Raw genomic sequence first — 18777 nt, 5'->3', positions numbered from 1 at the left:
GGGGTGGACCCCGCCTCTCGCCCCAAGAAGACAGCCGGTGACGACCGTCATGAGGATAAGCGGTAGAAAATGAATGAACATTATTCCAACAGTAAAATATGGTGGTGGTAGTGTGATGGTCTGGGACTGTTTTGCTGCATCAGGACCTGGAAGACTCACTGTGATAAATGGAACCATGAATTATTATTAATATGCAAATTTGGGCTGCATGGCGGACAAGTGGTTAGCGCGAAAAACTCACAGCTAGGAGACCAGGGTTCAATTCCACCCTCGGCCATCTCTGTGTGGAATTTGCATGTTCTCCCTGTGCATGCGTGGGTTTTCTCTGGGTACTCCGGCTTATTCCTAATTTCCCAAAAAAACATGCTAGGTTAATTAGCGACTCCAAATTGTCTATAGGTATGAATGTGAGTGTGAATGGTTGTTTGTCTATATGTGCCCTGTGATTGGCTGGCCACCAGTCCAGGGTGTACCCCGCCTCTCGTCCGAATTAGGGTTCAATTCCACCCTCGGCTATCTCTGTGTGGAATTTGCTCCGGTTTTCTCCGGATACTCCGGTTTCCTCCCACATTCCAAAAAACATGCTAGGTTAATTAGCGACTCCAAATTGTCCATAGGTATGAATGTGAGTGTGAATGGTTGTTTGTCTATATATGCCCTGTGTACAACAAGGAACAAGTAGCAGTAAACTTTATTCCTGAAGAGAAATTCGGTTCCGCCAGCCCCTTTTACACAGAAGTCCCAACAGAAAATCTGGTATTTATTCAACTGTTCCTTTTATACATAACGAAGCAATGAACTGATTCCTCAATCAGATAGCATCAAAGTAGCATCATGGTGTGACACGGACGGTGATAATTGCGTTCGAGGTGGGAAAAAGTGAGTCTTCACACTTTTTGAATAATACCTACGTGGAATAATACCCCTTGCACACAGACATCCCACCTCAGGTGTGGATAACTTTGTCACTAGCGGTGTGAATGTCAGCAGAAACTTTTGGACCGGGATTTGATGAGTCGTTCGAGATACACGGATTGGTGTCACTGGAATTGAACGCTGACATTCAGGTGTTTTTTTTTTCAATTTTTGTCGCATTCTTCGAGTATTTCACGACAAACTTCTTTGCTTTTGTTTTCCTGCCTTTTTTATGTGTAACTTCGATCCCAATCTGGTTACCGTCAAGAGCCGGTCTAGACCTGGTCAGATGGTTAAGAATGCCGTGGTCCATCTCTGGATTGGAGCGTACGGCCTCTGCGGAGATGGACTTACCTTGTGCGGAACGAGGGAACGCGCTCAACAGGTTGGGTTGGGAGCGAGAGTGCAAAGTTGGAGATCTGGTGTAACCGGGAGGCTTTGTGGGCATGTGGACATGATCGCTGCTCGGGTCGGAGATTGAATACCGAGCACTATTGGACGTCACAATGTGGTGCCAAGAGCTAAGAGGCGTCGCAGAGAAGTGACGTGGTCCAGCTGATTCTCTGGGGTCGCCTGGAGACATGACCATAGAACCGCGCGGCGTCACCGCCTCCACGGCGTTTTGGAAGGTCTTCAGGATGCGGTCGCTTTTGTGCTTTTCTTTCTTCTGACGGGATGCGACTTTACGCAGTTGTCGGCGGTGATTCTTCATCATCTGCTTTCTCGTATCAGCCAGGCCTCTGTGTGCATTAAAACAGTCCAGATTAACATTGATTAATCATCATTTGCAAATATTATGTAAATAGTCATGAATATATGGACCCAAATATTCCAATTGCATTTACTTTATTTGCTCAAACGGAAAAAATTTAATCTAAACCCTTTATACCAGGGGTCTCAAACACGCGGCCCGCGGGCCAAATGTGGCACGCAGGACACTACTTTGAGGCCCCCGCCTTGATATGAAAGTTTAATGTTAGTTTGATATGGATGCTGTATGGTATCATGTACCCAGAAAAAAATTCTTACGTTTGATTAATGTTCATGTTAAAGGTTAAATAACTGTTAATAGTTATCCTCCCTATCCGTGTGGAAGTGGTAAGTTTTTGGCTATTTAAGTTGAAAGGAAATAACTTGAAGGCTACCGTTTAGGTCGCTAGCTCTCTAGTTTGCGAGTTAGCATGTGTCTCAAGACCCTGCAGTTGCGCAATATGTTGTAAATAAAAAGAGTATAAATGTGACTATAGTCGTGTTTTGTCATGTCTACAGGACTCTAATAATGCTTTGTTCATTTTAATCTGAAAAAAATAATTTGGTCCAGATGTCCATGATACATTTCACACGCTATACAGTATCAGTCAAATAAAAACGATATTTCAGGAATATTATCATTAAGTGTACTTTTACGTAACAGTAAACTCAACAAAGCAATATAAAGGCTGTCTATGGGAATGCAAACAAACATTACGGGACATAGTCACCTGTAGTCGATCATTCCTGTCTTATCACGAGCCAGCCTCTGAATAAGATCCTCAATCTGGAATCGATCCAAGGGAATACTTGATTGCTGGAAAAAGTTTCAAAGGAAATTCACAGTCAAAATGAACATAACGGCATTGTAACATTTGAAACAGTAATTTATTGGATTACACGAAAACTGGAAAGCAATAAAGTTAGAAACACCTTTGAGTCTTTGAGGGAATGAGACCAATTTAAGAATAGGTTGAGACCAAGACGTTGAAGACTTGAAACCAAGTGAAAAACAAGACCAAGGTTGGTCGAGACCAAATTAATATCAATACTTGAGGGAGTTGTCACCAAGTATAGACAAAGACAGACAATGTGAGACCACGAAGGAAGGTCATACCTGAGTAAAGATCAAAATTTGAGGGTTTGAGAACAGTTCAAGACTGAGGTGATGTAAAACCAAGGCAAGAACAAGGCAGATGCAGATCGAGGCCAACATTTTCAAGAGCTGAGACCATTTAAAAAACAAGACCAAGGTTGGTCGAGACCAAATTAATATCAATATTTGAGGTAGTTGACACCAAGTAAAGACAAAGACAGACAATGTGAGACCACAGAGGAAGGTCATACCTGAGTAAAGATCAAAATTTGAGGGTTTGAGAACAGTTCAAGACTGAGGTGATGTAGAACCAAGGCAAGAACAAGGCAGATGCAGATTGAGACCAAGACGTTGAAGACTTGAAACCAAGTGAAAAACAAGACCAAGGTTGGTCGAGACCAAATTAATATCAATACTTGAGAGAGTTGACACCCAGTAAGGACAAAGACAGACAATGTGAGACCACGAAGGAAGGTCAAAGATCAAAGTTTTGATGCGTTGAGAAAAGTTCAAGACTGAGGTCATGTAAAACCAAGGCAGATGCAGATCGAGGCCAACATTTTCAAGAGCTGAGACCACTTAAAAACAAGACATTCAGGAGTTGAGGCAAGTCAAGACCAAGAATGTGAACAGTCGATACTGACCCAAGACAGATCAGGTCCAAGTTAAGACCAAGACTTTGACGAACTGACACAGAATCAACACCAGGATGTTAAGGAGTTCCGAACAGTTCAAGACCAACACTGAGGCGATGCGACACCAAGTCAAGAACGAGACCAGGACGTTGAAGACTTGAAACCAAGTGAAAAACAAGACCAAGGTTGGTCGAGACCAAATTAATATCAATACTTGAGGGAGTTGACACCAAGTAAAGACAAAGACAGACAATGTGAGACCACGAAGGAAGGCCAAAGATCAAAGTTTTGAGACGTTGAGAACAGTTCAAGACTGAGGTCATGTAAAACCAAGGCAAGAACAATGCAGATGCAGATCGAGGCCAACATTTTCAAGAGCTGAGACCACTTAAAAACAAGACATTCAGGAGTTGAGGCAAGTCAAGACCAAGAATGTGAACAGTCGAGAACAGGTCCAAGTTAAGACCAAGACTTTGACGAACTGACACAGAATCAACACCAGGATGTTAAGAAGTTCCGAACAGTTCAAAACCAACACTGAGGCGATGCGACACCAAGTCAAGAACAAGACCAGGACCGGTCAAGATTGAAGTTAAGACCATAACTGATGAAATCACTGAGTCAACAAGACCAAAGCAGGTCCAAACCAAGTAAGACCGATGCGACTGGTCTTGAGACCAGTGTCGAGACCCAGACGGATCTTGACCACGAACACTCTGAAGACACATCAGCTATTTTGAAGTGCTTATAGTGTGGTTACACTCGTTCCCTTTGCAAAAAAGTCAGTCATTGTTCAAACCTGTACTGCGTTCCTGAAATCAGCCACTGGGACTCGCATGGTGCCATCTTTGTCAATGTTTCGGAAGAAATCCCAAAGACGTAGCTTGTGTTGATCCAGATAGTCCTTCAATGAATTACATTAATATGTGTTAACCCAATCAATGACCTGTTATTGTGATGTTATGTGAATTCAGTAAAAGTCTATGAAATATTCAAGGTTTCATTCGAAAATACCACCAACCTGAATGACTTTCATTGGGTCTATGCGTTTTACTGGTTTCTTGGCAATAAACCCTCCCACGCCTCCGTATTGTACATCCAGACCAGGATGCTCCTCACACGTCAAATCCAGTAAACGCAAAAAGTTCTCATTGACTAACACATTCTGTTTGGATAACAAGGAAACAACAGAAAACAGGAAAACTGAACACAGTCGACTGGTTTCTACTTGTATCGTTACGGTCAACGGACATCACGATCGGACACTCACACATATATTGATCTCCTCCAAGGCAGTTTTAGGTGTGTTCTTCACCACATTGACCAACGCCAGCGCTCCCTCTACCGTTAATGAATTGTAAGCCAACTGAAAGAGCCATTGATTTGACATGGATCAGAACTACGTACAAAATGATTGTCAGTCACTACGCTAACTAAAGTTACCCACCAGCAGAACTCGTAGAGCGTCGTTGTACTCAAGACCCTTACAGAGCATCCCGACACCCTCGTCGGTGATGCGGTTGTTGCTGAGGTTGAGGTGCGCTAGAGTGTTGTTGAATTTCAGAGCTTCGCCCATAGCCAGGGCGCCCTCGTTACCGAAACCGTTCCATGATAAGTCAAGATGCTTTAACATGGTATTTACCTGAAAATGAAAAAGATGCACTGAACACTGACCAATTAGAACAGGGGTGGGCAAACTACGGCCCGGGGGCCACATCCGGCCCGCCAAGTGTTTGAATACGGCCCGCCCAATCTTTCCAAAGTATTTCATTTAAACTCAACATACAACCTGGCATCATGGCCTGAGCCAACCTTTTGATGGTTGTATCAATTTCGTTGTTTGACATGGTCTGTTGTTTACAAAGTGCTCCTGAAAAAAGGGACACAAGCACATAATAATTCATTCATTCATTCATTTTCTATCGCTTTTCCTCATGAGGGTCGCGGGGGGTGCTGGAGCCTATCCCAGCTGTCTTTGGGCGTAAGGCTGGGTACACCCTGGACTGGTCGCCAGCCAATCACAGGGCACATATAGACAAACAACCATTCACACTCACATTCATACCTATGGACAATTTGGAGTCACCAATTAACCTAGCATGTTTTTGGAATGTGGGAGGAAACCGGAGTACCCGGAGAAAACCCACGCATGCACGGGGAGAACATGCAAACTCCACACAGAGATGCCCGAGGGTGGGATTGAACCCTGTTCTCCTAGCTGTGAGGTCGCACATAATAATAATAATTATTATTAGATTATTAGATTATTGTAATTATTATTAGAACTATTATGATTATTATAATTATTATATTAATGCTAATTATTATATTAATTATATATAATATTATTGTTATATTTGCATATTTTACATAATAATAATATAATAATTATTATTTTAATTTTATTGTAATTATTATAATATTTTATTATTTTTAAAATATTAAAATATAAATATAAAATAATAAATAATAATAGCAGATTGCATGACAATTTTACAGATACAATAATACCAGGTGGACTGTTACGTGTAAAATATATAGTCTGCCCCCCCCCGTAAATTTTGTCATATCAATGCGGCCCGCGAGTCAAAAAGTTTGCCCACCCCTGAATTAGAAGGTGTCATGCGGGTCACCTTGAGGCCAGCGCAAAGAGCAACAGCTCCTTTCATTCGGAGGTGGTTCCAGCAAAGGTTCAGCACCTCCAGACTCTCGTTGTTGGCTGTGAGCATTATGAGATAGACATAAACCTTCTGTTTACACTGTGTTATGTTATTATGTTTGTTATTGTATTATGTACTGTATGTGGTTTTTCCCATACCCAAAAGGAACCCTAGATGCTCCCCTCCTCTTCCACAAAACTTATTATGGCTCAGGTGTAACTCCTTAATTCCCAAATTGATCTAAAAGAACAAAATACAGTATTAGCAAATAGAAAATAGCTGGATGGGAGTACTTTAATTTAGTAGTTCTGTTATGAGTTTGGTGAGTATTTTTTCTTTCTTTCCAATTCCAATTTGTTTTACAGTAAACCTCGGATATATCGGACTCGGATATATCGGAAATTCGCTCACAACGGACAGATAAAAAAGAACCGATTTTTCTGTAATGCATTTCCAATAAAAATTCATTGCATATATTGGATTTTTTATAACGGATTTCGCCTATTTTGGACAAAATCTCCAGTCCCGTTCCAATGCAATTCCATTAAATTTCCCTCGCATATATCGGATATATCGCCGCATCGTGGCGCTCCGATTCGCCGAATCGTGACAGGCCGCTATACGACGTCATTTGCAGCGTTTGCAGCGTTGCCTGCGCGTCCAGGTACATTGGAAACATAGTCAAGGAAGTGCCTTTTTATAACGGATAAAATCCCATTTACGCATATACCGGATATAAATCCGATATATGCGTAAAACGGACATTTTCCGGTATACGCATATAACGGATTTCGCTTATATCGGACAAAACCAGTGGGAACAATTGAATCCGATATATCCGAGGTTTACTGTATTTATTTCGTTTTTATATGGTGCAAAGAGTTTTAATAACTTACAGTCAACGCGTCTGCAAAATACTTTGCATCATCACCGATGAATCCATTTCCTGTTGAGGAACAGAAGAGGAAAGTTAATATTTTTTGACATACAGTATACTAATACTTATACATTACCTGAGACTTTGACGGATTTTAGTGAAATACTGTCCGCCAACATTTTACCCACATACTCAGCTCCAGTAGAATGAAGACGGTTGTTGGATAAGTCCTACATTATACATATGCATACAAACACACACATATTTATGCTTATATGGATATATAATCGCATGTATGTTTTGCTTCATATACCAAATTCTGGATGGTGAAATTAGCCCTCAGCATCTCTGCCAGGTGCTTGGCTCCCTCTGCTTGTATGTCGTTATCGGCCAGTTCAAGAGTGTCGATATGCATGTCGCTCTGAACACAAAAGAAACTCAAAACATATCACATGATGTGATTTTTTTTTTTTTTTTGCATTTTGTTGCAACTCACCACTAATGCGATACTGAGTGCCTTGCACCCCAGTGCGCCGAGGCTGCGGTGGCTAAGTGCCATGATTGGAGAGTCAAGGTTCCGGATGAAGTATGAAACCGGCACAACGCCCACCAGCTTGCAGGCTTGCAGGTAGACGTCGGCTACAGAGGTGTCGCCGTTCCTGTTTTCTTTGAGAAGATTTTAAACTTTACGTGTGAAGGATTTACAGCAAAACGACATGTATGTAAATTGTTGGGGACGTATCTATTGGTGACACACTCTATGCTAGGCTATGGTGGTGTTTTGCTTTTTGTAGTCAGTGGCATATAGTCACTTTAATGTGTAGCAGTGGCATCATTAGGCCTATTTTAAGGGGTTGAAGCCCCCCCTAAAATGTTCTTAACCCCCCCCCCAAATAATTTGATATTTTTTATAGATTTTTTTTTTTTTTTTACAAAAAAAATCTTACAAATTTTATATAATAGGGCAAAAGCAGGCTAATAAGCAAGCCAATAAGCAGGGTAATACTAGCCGACTAGTACTACTACTACTACAACTGGTAATAGTAGTAATAATCAGAAGAAGAATAATGATGATAGTAATAATAATAGGCTAATTAATAATATAATAATGATTATTATATAATTGATGACTGTCCACTGGACAGTCACATTTGTTCACTTCCTGCTTTCCTAATATAATTTTATTTTATTTTATTGTATTCTTTTAATTTAAATTTTGTTTAATTTTTTTACTTAAAAATACACCAGAAAAAAACTTGTTTTTAATTTTTTTTATTTGTTTTTAATTTTTTTAATGGTTTTATTTCATTTGAAAATGCATCAGATTACAATTGCGTGCATCACATAATCAGTTCACAGTTCCACATGTCCAAAAGGAGTAGGAAGAAGCAAAGCTTATTAAATCCTACCCCTCCATCTGGTACTTTTACAATCAGTAACTGTTACATTTGTTCACTTCCTGCTTTCTATAATACAGTTTAAGGTTTTTTTTTGTTGTTTTTTTTTAAATAATGCACCTCGTACCGAAGTAAAAGGTGAGCATGACAATAATGGGTACCATAGTAACAGTCAATATAGTGATATATATATATATATATATATATATATATATATATATATATATATATATATATATATATATATATATATATATATATATAGCACATCATGACTGGTTCAAGACTCTTTGTTTTGCAGTGTAGATTGTGTGTACTCGTGTAAATTTAATAGTAGCCTAAAACAATTGAGTATCTCTACTAAATCTGTCCAAATGTGGGAAAGTTATATCCCGGTTCTTGTTCCTTATTTGTTTTTTGCATTTTTTTTTTAATGTCTACTACATAAGCGAAGGTTTGAAAAATGTGTTTTTGTTTATTATTCTCAAGCTGCTGTTCCCCCAAATGAGAAAACCTCTGGTTTAGACCCGTGGCTTTTTAAAAGCTGATCCATTAATCAATGAATGCACTTACCATCCATCTCCAATTCTGCGTCAAGCTCATCTTCCAAGCCTCGTCTCAGTGTCGATGTATTATTATCCTCTAAGCAAAGTGATTCAAAAGATAATGTGGACATTTTTTTTGTCAGCTTTTGTTAATACTTAACATTCTACTAGTAAAGAATTGTCTTCTCTGTGTGAGTCAGTAAAGTGAAAATAAATGCCTTCACTGTGCTTCCTAGCTTGTAATTCTATCCTTTAGTGTAGTACTAAATAATTCATGGCTTCTGGAGTTGTGTATGTTCAATAAAGACATGGAATCGAATATAAATGATTGCTGTAATGGCTTGGAAACATTTTAAGGTTGATTTTAGCTGAAATAAAAAGCAAAACAATGTGACTTGTGGATGTTTATGTCTCACTACGTCACACCATAGTCAAGTGACCTCACAGCGCGCATGCGCACACACAAAAACCGCAACATGATTGGCTGCCTGTTATTTTACATTCTCTATCCGCTATCACGGCACCTGTTTAGTAAACGACCCGCAGGTAAGAACTCTAAAAACATATTTTTATGTCTTTGTGTTAAAGTTTTCCCCATTGAGACCACTTACATAATTAGCGCATACTGACAGCTCCGTCAACCGGAGTTGCTAGCGTTAGCTGTCCCGGAACTCCACTGCTGACTGTGAGTGGTTTTGTTGTATCACAAATAATGGCGTGATAAGTTCTTTCGCACAAACTAACGCAAGAATACCTTGCCGGTAAAAGCGACAGAGCAAACAAAACACTCTTATAGCGGTGAGTTATTCAGATATAGCGCTTTGAATCCTGCTAGCTTGTTAATATGCACCTGTTATCAGAGCTCTCGGAGTGTCGTGACGTCACAACGCCAGCGCGTGCCACAATGTTTTGTTGTGAATCGAACAAAATGAAGAAAAACATGGATTCGGATCGATGAATCGTTTTTAAGCATCCAAACTGAAGGAAGGGGATAAAGTAACATTTATTAAAAGTTAAATATGAATACATTTTCAAATACAGAAAATAGATGAGTTAGAATAAGTGGAAATAATAATAATAATAAGTAAATCAAGACATTTACGATAAATATGTGAATACTGGAGTCCAAATTCTGACTGAATTGCACAATTCATGACCAATTTATTTCTATAAATTAATAATTTATTAGCCATTTCAATGAATATTGTTGAATTCGGGAAAATGTATGATATTGTATATGTTATATATTGTAGTTATTGTTTATTGTGATGTATTGTATGTACTGTATCGATAGTTTAAGTTTTTTTATAAATGTATACATTTTTTTACATAATTTTTTTAAAAATTATTTTCATTTTTTAATTGTTTTTATTTCATTTGAACATGCATCAGATTACAATTGAATGCATCCCATAATCAGTTCACAGTTCCACATGTCCAAAAGGAGTAGGAAGAAGCAAAGCTTATTAAATCCTACCCCTCCATCTGATACTTTTACAATCACTGTTACATTTGTTCACTTCCTGCTTTCCTAATATAATTTAAGTTTTTTTAATTAAATTTTTTATTTAAAAAAAGTTATTAATATTTTTTTATTATTTTATTTTTTAATGGTTTTATTTCATTTGAACATGCATCAGATTACAATTAAGTGCATCCCATAATTTGTTCACTTCCTGCCTTTAAAGTTTTTTTTTTTTTTTTTGAATGAAAAAAAAATTATAAAAAAAAAATATTAAAAAAATATTTTTTTAATGGTTTTATTTCATGCATTTTGTGCATTGTTTGAGGTCCTTACTCAATCCATTCCATAGTTTGATTCCACATACTGAAATGCTATGGCTAGCATAACGTAGTCCTAGCATAGAAGTGTTTCAAATGTACTTCTTACCTGAGATCATATTTCTCCTCTCTTGTAGAGAAGTATTGGATGACATTTTTAGCTAATTGCTTATTTTTAGCCTTATGCCTTATTTTAGCTGTTTAATTAGATGAACTATATCAGCAAGTTGAAGTATTTGTGATTTCAGAAATAAGGAGTTATTATGTTCTCTGTAGTCGGCATTATGAATTATCCTTACTGGCCTTTTTTTTTGCAGTAAATAAATACCTAATATTTATTCGAGCAATACACACTCGTTTTTTTGTCTTTCAGAGTCCACAAAGAGGAGTCGCTCCTCCGCTGCGGTTAATGGCAAGGCAGCATACGATAGTGCTGCTATCACTACCAGGATGTTCACTCAGTTTCAGAAGCACTTGCTGGACCTGTGTCTTCAACAAAGGTGTGGCTCAATGGGACAGAAGGAGGAAAGGATAAGCAAAGAACGTTCCTCAGAGGACGAGAAGGTTCCAGATGCAGAAGAGCTGATCACCGTCACACAGCAAGTGAATGAGACACATGTCCGTCATACGGAGGAGCCAATGAAAACGCACAAATTAAAAGCGTCAAATCCAGTTGAGAACACCGGACAGGAAACGGAATGCTGGGATGAATATCTTGTCCCTGCTGCTGATGGGACCCCAATGATGCTCGCTCGAGCTCAAATTAATCATCGTGATGATGATGATGATGATGATGATGAAACCGGATGGCACTTCCCGACAGGGCCCGGTTCAATCGATGAAGTCCATCGTCCACTGTGGCGTTTTCCTGCTGTGAGCTATTATCCGTCACTCGAGCCGACTGAGCCCTTTGAGGGTAATTTTTTTTTTGCATATTACTTAATTTCTGATAAAGTTACAATTTAATACAATTTTTTTTGTATTTTACAGTAATGTGGAGAGTATGGCGGGAGAGTGAAGCTGATTATCCCATGATTCCTTTCACAAGACCTTCCATGGACTTCACTGTCATGTCCTACAACATATTAGCCCAGGACCTGCTGGAAGCTAACATGGAGCTGTACAAACACTGCCGCCTGGAGGTGCTGGACTGGGACTACCGCTGCAATGTTCTTTTGGAGGAAATAGGCAGATGGGAGCCAGATGTAAGTCAAGTATTCTATACTTGCCACTTTTCAGACTTGTGTATAGTTGTATGTCTGATTTTTATTTTTAGGCCGCTGCGAAATCTTAGGAATCTTAGTAGTGATTGGTGATAATTGGGATGAAAATTACAATTTTGAAATTTGATTTACGTCCACTTCAGAAGTGATGCACTCATTCATTCATTCATTTTCTACCGCTTTTCCTCACGAGGGTCGCAGGGGGTGCTGGAGCCTATCCCAGCTGTCTTCGGGCGACAGACGGGGTACACCCTGGACTGGTGGCCAGCCAATCACAGGGCACATATAGACAAACAACCATTCACACTCACATTCATACCTATGGACAATTTGGAGTCGCTAATTAACCTAGCATGTTTTTGGAATGTAGGAGGAAACCGGAAAAGGATGAAGAGTCTTCAACCAGTCATGATGTGCAGTCATAATAAAAAAAAATGTCTGATATATTTTTTAATTAAAAAAAATATATTAAAAAAATACAATTAAATAAAATTAAATTATATTAGGAAAGCAGGAAGTGAACAAATGTAACAGTTAGTGATTGTAAAAGTACCAGATGGAGGGGTAGGATTTAATAAGCTTTGCTTCTTCCTACTCCTTTTGGACATGTGGAACTGTGAACTGATTATGTGATGCATTCAATTGTAATCTGATGCATGTTCAAATGAAATTAAACCATTAAAAAAATAAAAAAATAAGGATTTTTTAAATTAAAAAATATATTTTTAAAAAACTTTTTTATTAAAAAATAAAATTAAAAACAATATATATATTAGGAAAGCAGGAAGTGAACAAATGTAACAGTTGCTGACCTTGCTTGTCCTTTTGGACATGTGGAACTGTGAACTGATTATGGGATGCATTCAATTGTAATCTGATGCATGTTAAAATGAAATAAAACCATAAAAAAGTTAAAACAATTAAAAGCTTTTTTTTAAACTAAAAAAATGAAATATATTTTTTTAATTAAAAAAAATTAATTAAAAAAATAAAATTAAAAAACACTTAAATTATATTAGGAAAGCAGGAAGTGAACAAATGTAACAGTTACTGATTGTAAAAGTACCAGATGGAGGGGTAGGATTTAATAAGCTTTGCTTCTTCCTACTCCTTTTGGACATGTGGAACTGTGAACTGATTATGGGATGCATTCAATTGTAATCTGATGCATGTTAAAATGAAATAAAACCATAAAAAAGTTAAAACAATTAAAAGCTTTTTTTTAAACTAAAAAAATGAAATATATTTTTTTAATTAAAAAAAATTAATTAAAAAAATAAAATTAAAAAACACTTAAATTATATTAGGAAAGCAGGAAGTGAACAAATGTAACAGTTACTGATTGTAAAAGTACCAGATGGAGGGGTAGGATTTAATAAGCTTTGCTTCTTCCTACTCCTTTTGGACATGTGGAACTGTGAACTGATTATGGGATGCATTCAATTGTAATCTGATGCATGTTCAGATGAAATAAAACCATTACCATAAAGACCTATCTCACGGTTAGTGCTCTTCTGCTCTCATCACTTCCTGGACCTGTGATATAAAACAGTGAGTATTCCACAGTACCCACTCATGAAGTTGCCGTTTTTTTGTGCAGATTCTTTGTCTCCAAGAGGTCCAGGAGAACCACTATGATACCCATCTGTGCCCAGTCCTGACTCAAATGGGTAAGTGTTCTTGGTGCAGACAGGTATGAGAATATTGAGATCCAGACCTAAAGGACGCTATGGTTCTCTTCCAGGCTACAACTGTGCATACAAGAAGCGCACGGGGAACAAGACGGACGGCTGCGCTACCTGCTATCGCAACAATCGCTTCTCTGAGGTGTCGGTCACACTGATCGAGTTCTTCCGGCCCGAAATCGAACTTCTGGACCGGCACAATGTGGGCATAGTTTTGCTGCTCCGTCCCCGTGTCCGCCAGGGGTCCAAGGTCAGTGCGATGGGCTCGCTGCTCTGTGTGGCCAACACACACCTGCTCTTCAATCCGAGTAGGGGCGATGTCAAGCTGGCCCAGCTCGCCATAATGTTGGCAGAGATCGACAGCGTGGTCGCGTCATGGAAGGCCAAAGGGGAACACTGTAATGTTGTCCTGTGTGGGGACTTCAACTCCGTCCCCCACGCGCCTCTTTACCGACTCGTCACCACTGGGGAGCTCTACTTTCAGGGTGTACCAGCGTGGATGGTGAGACTGTACTACTTTGTACTACTTTGTAGCACTATGCACACTCAACACCGTATTGGCACTGTTCTAATGACATCACAAATGATTTAAAAATTAATTATTAAATTAATTCAATTTAATGAGAAAAAATTTAAAACAAATAAAAACATTTTTAAAATTACATTTAAAAAATTTAAACAAAAAACTTAAATTATATTAGGAAAGCAGGAAGTGAACAAATGTAACAGTTGCTGATTGTAAAAGTACCAGATGGAGGGGTAGGATTTAATAAGCTTTGCTTCTTCCTACTCCTTTTGGACATGTGGAACTGGGAACTGATTATGTGATGCATTCAATTGTAATCTGATTTATTTTTTAATTGAAATAAAACCATTAAAAAAAATTAAAATAATAAAAAAAAAATTAAAACATGTTTTTTAAATTGAAAAAAATTAAATTATATTAGAAAGGCAGGAAGTGAACAAATGTAACAGTTATTGTAATCTGATGCATGTTCAAATTAAATAAAACCATAAAAAAATAAAAAAAACAAAAAATATTTAAATACAAAAAATAAACTAAATTTTTTTTTAAAAACATAACTTAAATTGAACTGATTATGTGATGCATTCAATTGTAATCTGATGTATGTTCAAATGAAATAAAACCATAAAAAAAATAAAATAAAACAATTAAAAACATTTTTTTTTTAATTTAAAAAAATAAAATAAAAAAAAATTAAATTATATTAGGAAAGCAGGAAGTGAACAAATGTAACAGTTACTGATTGTAAAAGTACCAGATGGAGGGGTAGGACTTAATAAGCTTTAACAAGCTACCTTTCCGACATAACAGGTATCAGGTCAGAAGAATCTATCACACAAAAGTGCTTGCCACAGACTGTTTCCGCCTTTGTGGCCCAGCTCTTTGGGGATCTCCAACAACTGCCAGTACGTCACCGCCAACCAGGATGAAAGCCACAGTCCAGGAGAAGGTCAGTCTTTTGAAACTGAACCATTTATAGTTAAGCTCTTTGTGGCTTTTTAATTGTTGTACTTTACTACTTGAATACGCTTAAGTTTGTCCCGGAGGGAAACTTCAGTACAGCCATCACTTCCTCTTGAGGCTGCGCTTCTGTCCAGCATCGTGTATACGTCCAAGTGATCTACAAGTAATCCCGGGCGTCACTGACAACACCCCAGGTACGGTTAAACGCTCCGGAAACCGCAACATGGCCACACTTTTACACCCTATTTTATTTTATTTTAACATTTATTTCTGTTATTGTCTGCAGATATGTCCAGCGACAAGCAGCCGTATGTCGAAAGGTTAGTCAACATGTGGTACATATGCCACGAGTGTCCAAACATTCCCACCCAAAATCATGCATAGAAAGATTTTAGCATTTTGTCCGATAAAGATGCTAAAATAAAAATACTTGACGATAATAATGATTGTGTATCTCAGGAGGCTGCACGGCGGGCAAGTGGTTAGCGCGCACGCCTCACAGCTAGGAGACCCGAGTTCAATCCCACCCCTCGGCCATCTCCGTGTGGAGTTTGCATTAACGTTAAAGACCTTTAACGATACAGGATTGCACTCACTCGCCAGCCGCACCATTAGGTTCACCTGCTGAATATGTTGTAGAGTAATACCTGTTTAATTCGACTACGTACGGTTCCTTATTTATGAATGGAATATTTGTATAGCTAAAGCAGTTTATGGCCCTTTAAATATGGATTTTTCCACATTAGAGCCCTCTAGACATGCAATAGCACCCCTATAAGCACTTTTTATTATAATTATATAAATTTATATATGATATTGTTATACTATATATATATATATGTTTTTTCACATTTGGTGTGTCGTCATTATTACCTTGAAATTTTAAAAAAATATATAGAGAGTGGTTAGCACACAGGCGTCACAGCTAGGAGACGAGGGTTCGATTCCACCTTCCGGGTTTTCTCCGGGTACTCCGGTTTCCTCCCACATTCCAAAAACATGCTAGGTTAATTCCCGACTCCAAATTGTCCATAGGTATGAATGTGAGTGTGAATGGTTGTTTGTCTATATGTGCCCTGTGATTGGCTGGCCACCAGTCCAGGGTGTACCCCGCCTCTCACCCCAAGACAGTTGGGATAGGCTCCAGCATACCCATGACCCAAGTGACGGTGGGTAGCATAGAAAATAGATGGATAGACAAATGGGTGACATTGAAATTATCTTCTCCAATTGTGTGAGTGTGCATGGTGTGCGGCATAAAGACATGAAATAAGGCCATCAAACAGCAATGAGAGCTTATTTTTTGTTTTCTCCGGGTACTCCGGTTTCCTCCCACATTCCAAAAACATGCTAGGTTAATTAGCGACTCCAAATTGTCCATAGGTATGAATGTGAGTGTGAATGGTTGTTTGTCTATATGTGCCCTGTGATTGGCTGGCCCACCAGTCCAGAGTGTACCCCGCCTCTCGCAGAAGAAGACAGCCGGTGACGACCGTTGTGAGGATAAGCGGTAGAAAATGAATGAACATTATTCCAACAGTAAAATATGGTGGTGGTAGTGTGATGGTCTGGGACTGTTTTGCTGCATCAGGACCTGGAAGACTCACTGTGATAAATGGAACCATGAATTATTGTTAATATGCAAATATGGGCTGCACGGTGATCGAGTGGTTAGCGCGCAGACCTCACAGCCAGGAGACCCGAGTTCGATTCCACTCTCGGCTATCTCTGTGTGGAGTTTGCATGTTCTCCCTGTGCATGCGTGGGTTTTCTCCGGTTTCCTCCCACATTCCAAAAACATGCTAGGTTAATTAGCGACTCCAAATTGTCCATAGGTATGAATGTGAGTGTGAATGGTTGTTTGTCTATATGTGCCCTGTGATTGGCTGGCCACCAGAAAATGAATGAATGAATGTATCACAGGTTTGGACCCATCATCAGACACCAGTTAGACCTGGAATCCGTCTACCAGCACAACCACTCTGAAGTCACGACCCTGCACTCTGAAGGGGGAGCCACTGTGGACTACATATTCTACTCCCCTGAACGCATCCTAACTTCAGATCAAGCAGGTAAGATTCCTCATAATATTCCACAATCATGGTTGCAATGTGCGTTTTGTTTTTTTTTTTTGCTCTGCTTAGCTGGTGGCAACTTTGGGAGTGAAGGTCTAAAGCTGGTTGGTTGTCTCTCGCTCCTGTCTGGCGATGCCTTATGGTCCATGGAAGGACTTCCCAACCACACATTCCCATCCGATCATCTCAGTCTTCTGGCTAAACTCCGCTTGGACCTCAACGCACCATCGTAAAAAAAAGACTTTGGGTAACATTTAATTCAAATCACAGTAGTTCAAACGTTTTGTGTGAAATATGCGATCTTACTCTGCTTGATTGTGTTTCTTAGAAAACTTAACTCGCGGTTTCGTTAAAGATCCGGGAAAAACATAAATAGTCATAATATTGACTGATGCAGAATAATGACTGACATCTGGCACTTTTTAAGCCAGAAATGTTGCTATTATTTAATGTTTTTCCCTTTTTTTGTATTTCAATGTTAGAATTTATTTTGAAATGATACAATATTTAATAAATATGTTTAATCCATATGTATTTATTTAGACATTTAAGTTATATATAGCTTTTCTTTGCCGCCGCACTTGTTTTGAGGGTCATCTTATCAGTTTTGTAGCATTTGGCTGAAATATGGGAGGGTCAGTGCTATTCATCTAAGCCAGGGGTCTCAAACTCAATTTACCCGGGGGGCCACTGGAGCTAGGGTCTGGGCAAGGCTGGGCCGCATCAGGTTTTCCAAAAAAAACAACAACAAAAAAAAAGCATTTATTAAAAACCGAAAAATATACAAACTTTTTCAGTGCTTTGGTTCCGATTTTCTACAATAAAAGCCCTGATAAAACATTCCACTGTTCTCAAATATCTTAATTTTTATTTTCTGCACAAAATAAGACGAAAAATAAACAAACAAATCAAGAATAAAGAAAATCAATCAGTAAAATAAATATAATAATAATAATAAAACAGCAAATAATAAAAACTTAAGAAACCACATATAGTTGGTGGGTAGACAAATTATTTTTTTCAGATTAAAATGAACAAAGCATTATTAGAGCCCTGTAGACATGACAAAACACGACTATAGTCACATTTATACTCTTTTTATTTACAACATATTGCGCAACTGCAGCGTCTCGAGACACATGCTAACTCGCAAACTAGAGTCAGCTAGCGACCTAAACGGTAGCCTTCAAGTTATTTCCTTTCAACTTAAATAGCAAAAAAACTTACCACTTCCACACGGATAGGGAGGATAACTAATAACAGTTATTTAACCTTTAACATGAACATTAATCAAACGTAATAATTTTTTCTGGGTACATGATACCATACAGCATCCATATCAAACTTGCGCGGGGCCGCAACTAACATTAAACTTTCATATCAAGGCGGGGGGCCTCAAACTAGTGTCCTGCGGGCCACATTTGGCCCGCGGGCCGCGTGTTTGAGACCCCTGCTGTATGGTATCATGTACCCAGAAAAAAATATTACGTTTGATTAATGTTCATGTTAAAGGTTAAATAACTGTTAATAGTTATCCTCCCGATCCGTGTGGAAGTGGTAAGTTTTTGGCTATTTAAGTTGAAAGGAAATAACTTGAAGGCTACCGTTTAGGTCGCTAGCTTTCTAGTTTGCGAGTTAGCATGTGTCT

General features: G+C 38.6%; 2 protein-coding genes across 4 annotated transcripts; one reads left to right on the top strand and one right to left on the bottom strand.

Annotated features, from left to right (window-relative positions):
* Positions 1-106: 106 nt before the first annotated feature.
* Positions 107-9763, bottom strand: LOC131140428 (leucine-rich repeat-containing protein 74A-like). 3 transcript variants are annotated; one of them, XM_058090853.1, is made up of 14 exons: positions 9726-9763; positions 8904-8972; positions 7430-7599; positions 7247-7354; positions 7070-7163; positions 6953-7002; positions 6215-6296; positions 6030-6115; positions 4844-5038; positions 4667-4762; positions 4418-4561; positions 4196-4300; positions 2397-2482; positions 107-1655 (listed from the first exon to the last, which is right to left on the bottom strand). In XM_058090853.1, the coding sequence occupies exons 2-14, from the start codon at positions 8908-8910 to the stop codon at positions 1064-1066; spliced, it is 1815 nt and encodes a 604-aa protein (XP_057946836.1). In that variant the 5' UTR covers positions 8911-8972; positions 9726-9763; the 3' UTR covers positions 107-1063. The 3 variants fall into 3 exon arrangements, with proteins under 3 accessions (XP_057946836.1, XP_057946837.1, XP_057946835.1); XM_058090854.1 differs by having other exon boundaries at positions 9487-9731; XM_058090852.1 differs by having other exon boundaries at positions 8904-9731.
* On the top strand, positions 9343-18101 carry LOC131140427 (protein angel homolog 1-like). The gene is made up of 10 exons (XM_058090851.1): positions 9343-9421; positions 11031-11573; positions 11648-11862; positions 13481-13550; positions 13625-14067; positions 14902-15040; positions 15126-15248; positions 15341-15374; positions 16978-17126; positions 17199-18101. The coding sequence occupies exons 1-10, from the start codon at positions 9352-9354 to the stop codon at positions 17360-17362; spliced, it is 1950 nt and encodes a 649-aa protein (XP_057946834.1). The 5' UTR covers positions 9343-9351; the 3' UTR covers positions 17363-18101.
* Positions 18102-18777: the final 676 nt, after the last annotated feature.

Source organism: Doryrhamphus excisus, chromosome 13, assembly GCF_030265055.1.
Source record: "Doryrhamphus excisus isolate RoL2022-K1 chromosome 13, RoL_Dexc_1.0, whole genome shotgun sequence".
NCBI lineage: Eukaryota > Metazoa > Chordata > Actinopteri > Syngnathiformes > Syngnathidae > Doryrhamphus > Doryrhamphus excisus.
Note: the sequence above shows the minus strand (reverse complement) of the source record. Positions and strands in the feature narration are given on the sequence as shown.

Excerpts from the sequence above, each read along its gene's own strand:
- LOC131140428 (XM_058090852.1), bottom strand. The coding sequence starts at position 9,006 with ATGTCCACATTATCTTTTGAATCACTTTGCTTAGAGGATAATAATACA. Across the intron at positions 7,355-7,429 it reads CACTCAGTATCGCATTAGTG|AGCGACATGCATATCGACAC; the intron begins GTGAGTTGCAAC and ends TTTTGTGTTCAG. Across the intron at positions 7,164-7,246 it reads ATTTCACCATCCAGAATTTG|GACTTATCCAACAACCGTCT; the intron begins GTATATGAAGCA and ends TGTATAATGTAG.
- LOC131140427 (XM_058090851.1), top strand. The coding sequence starts at position 9,352 with ATGATTGGCTGCCTGTTATTTTACATTCTCTATCCGCTATCACGGCAC. Across the intron at positions 13,551-13,624 it reads CCCAGTCCTGACTCAAATGG|GCTACAACTGTGCATACAAG; the intron begins GTAAGTGTTCTT and ends GTTCTCTTCCAG. Across the intron at positions 14,068-14,901 it reads AGGGTGTACCAGCGTGGATG|GTATCAGGTCAGAAGAATCT; the intron begins GTGAGACTGTAC and ends CCGACATAACAG.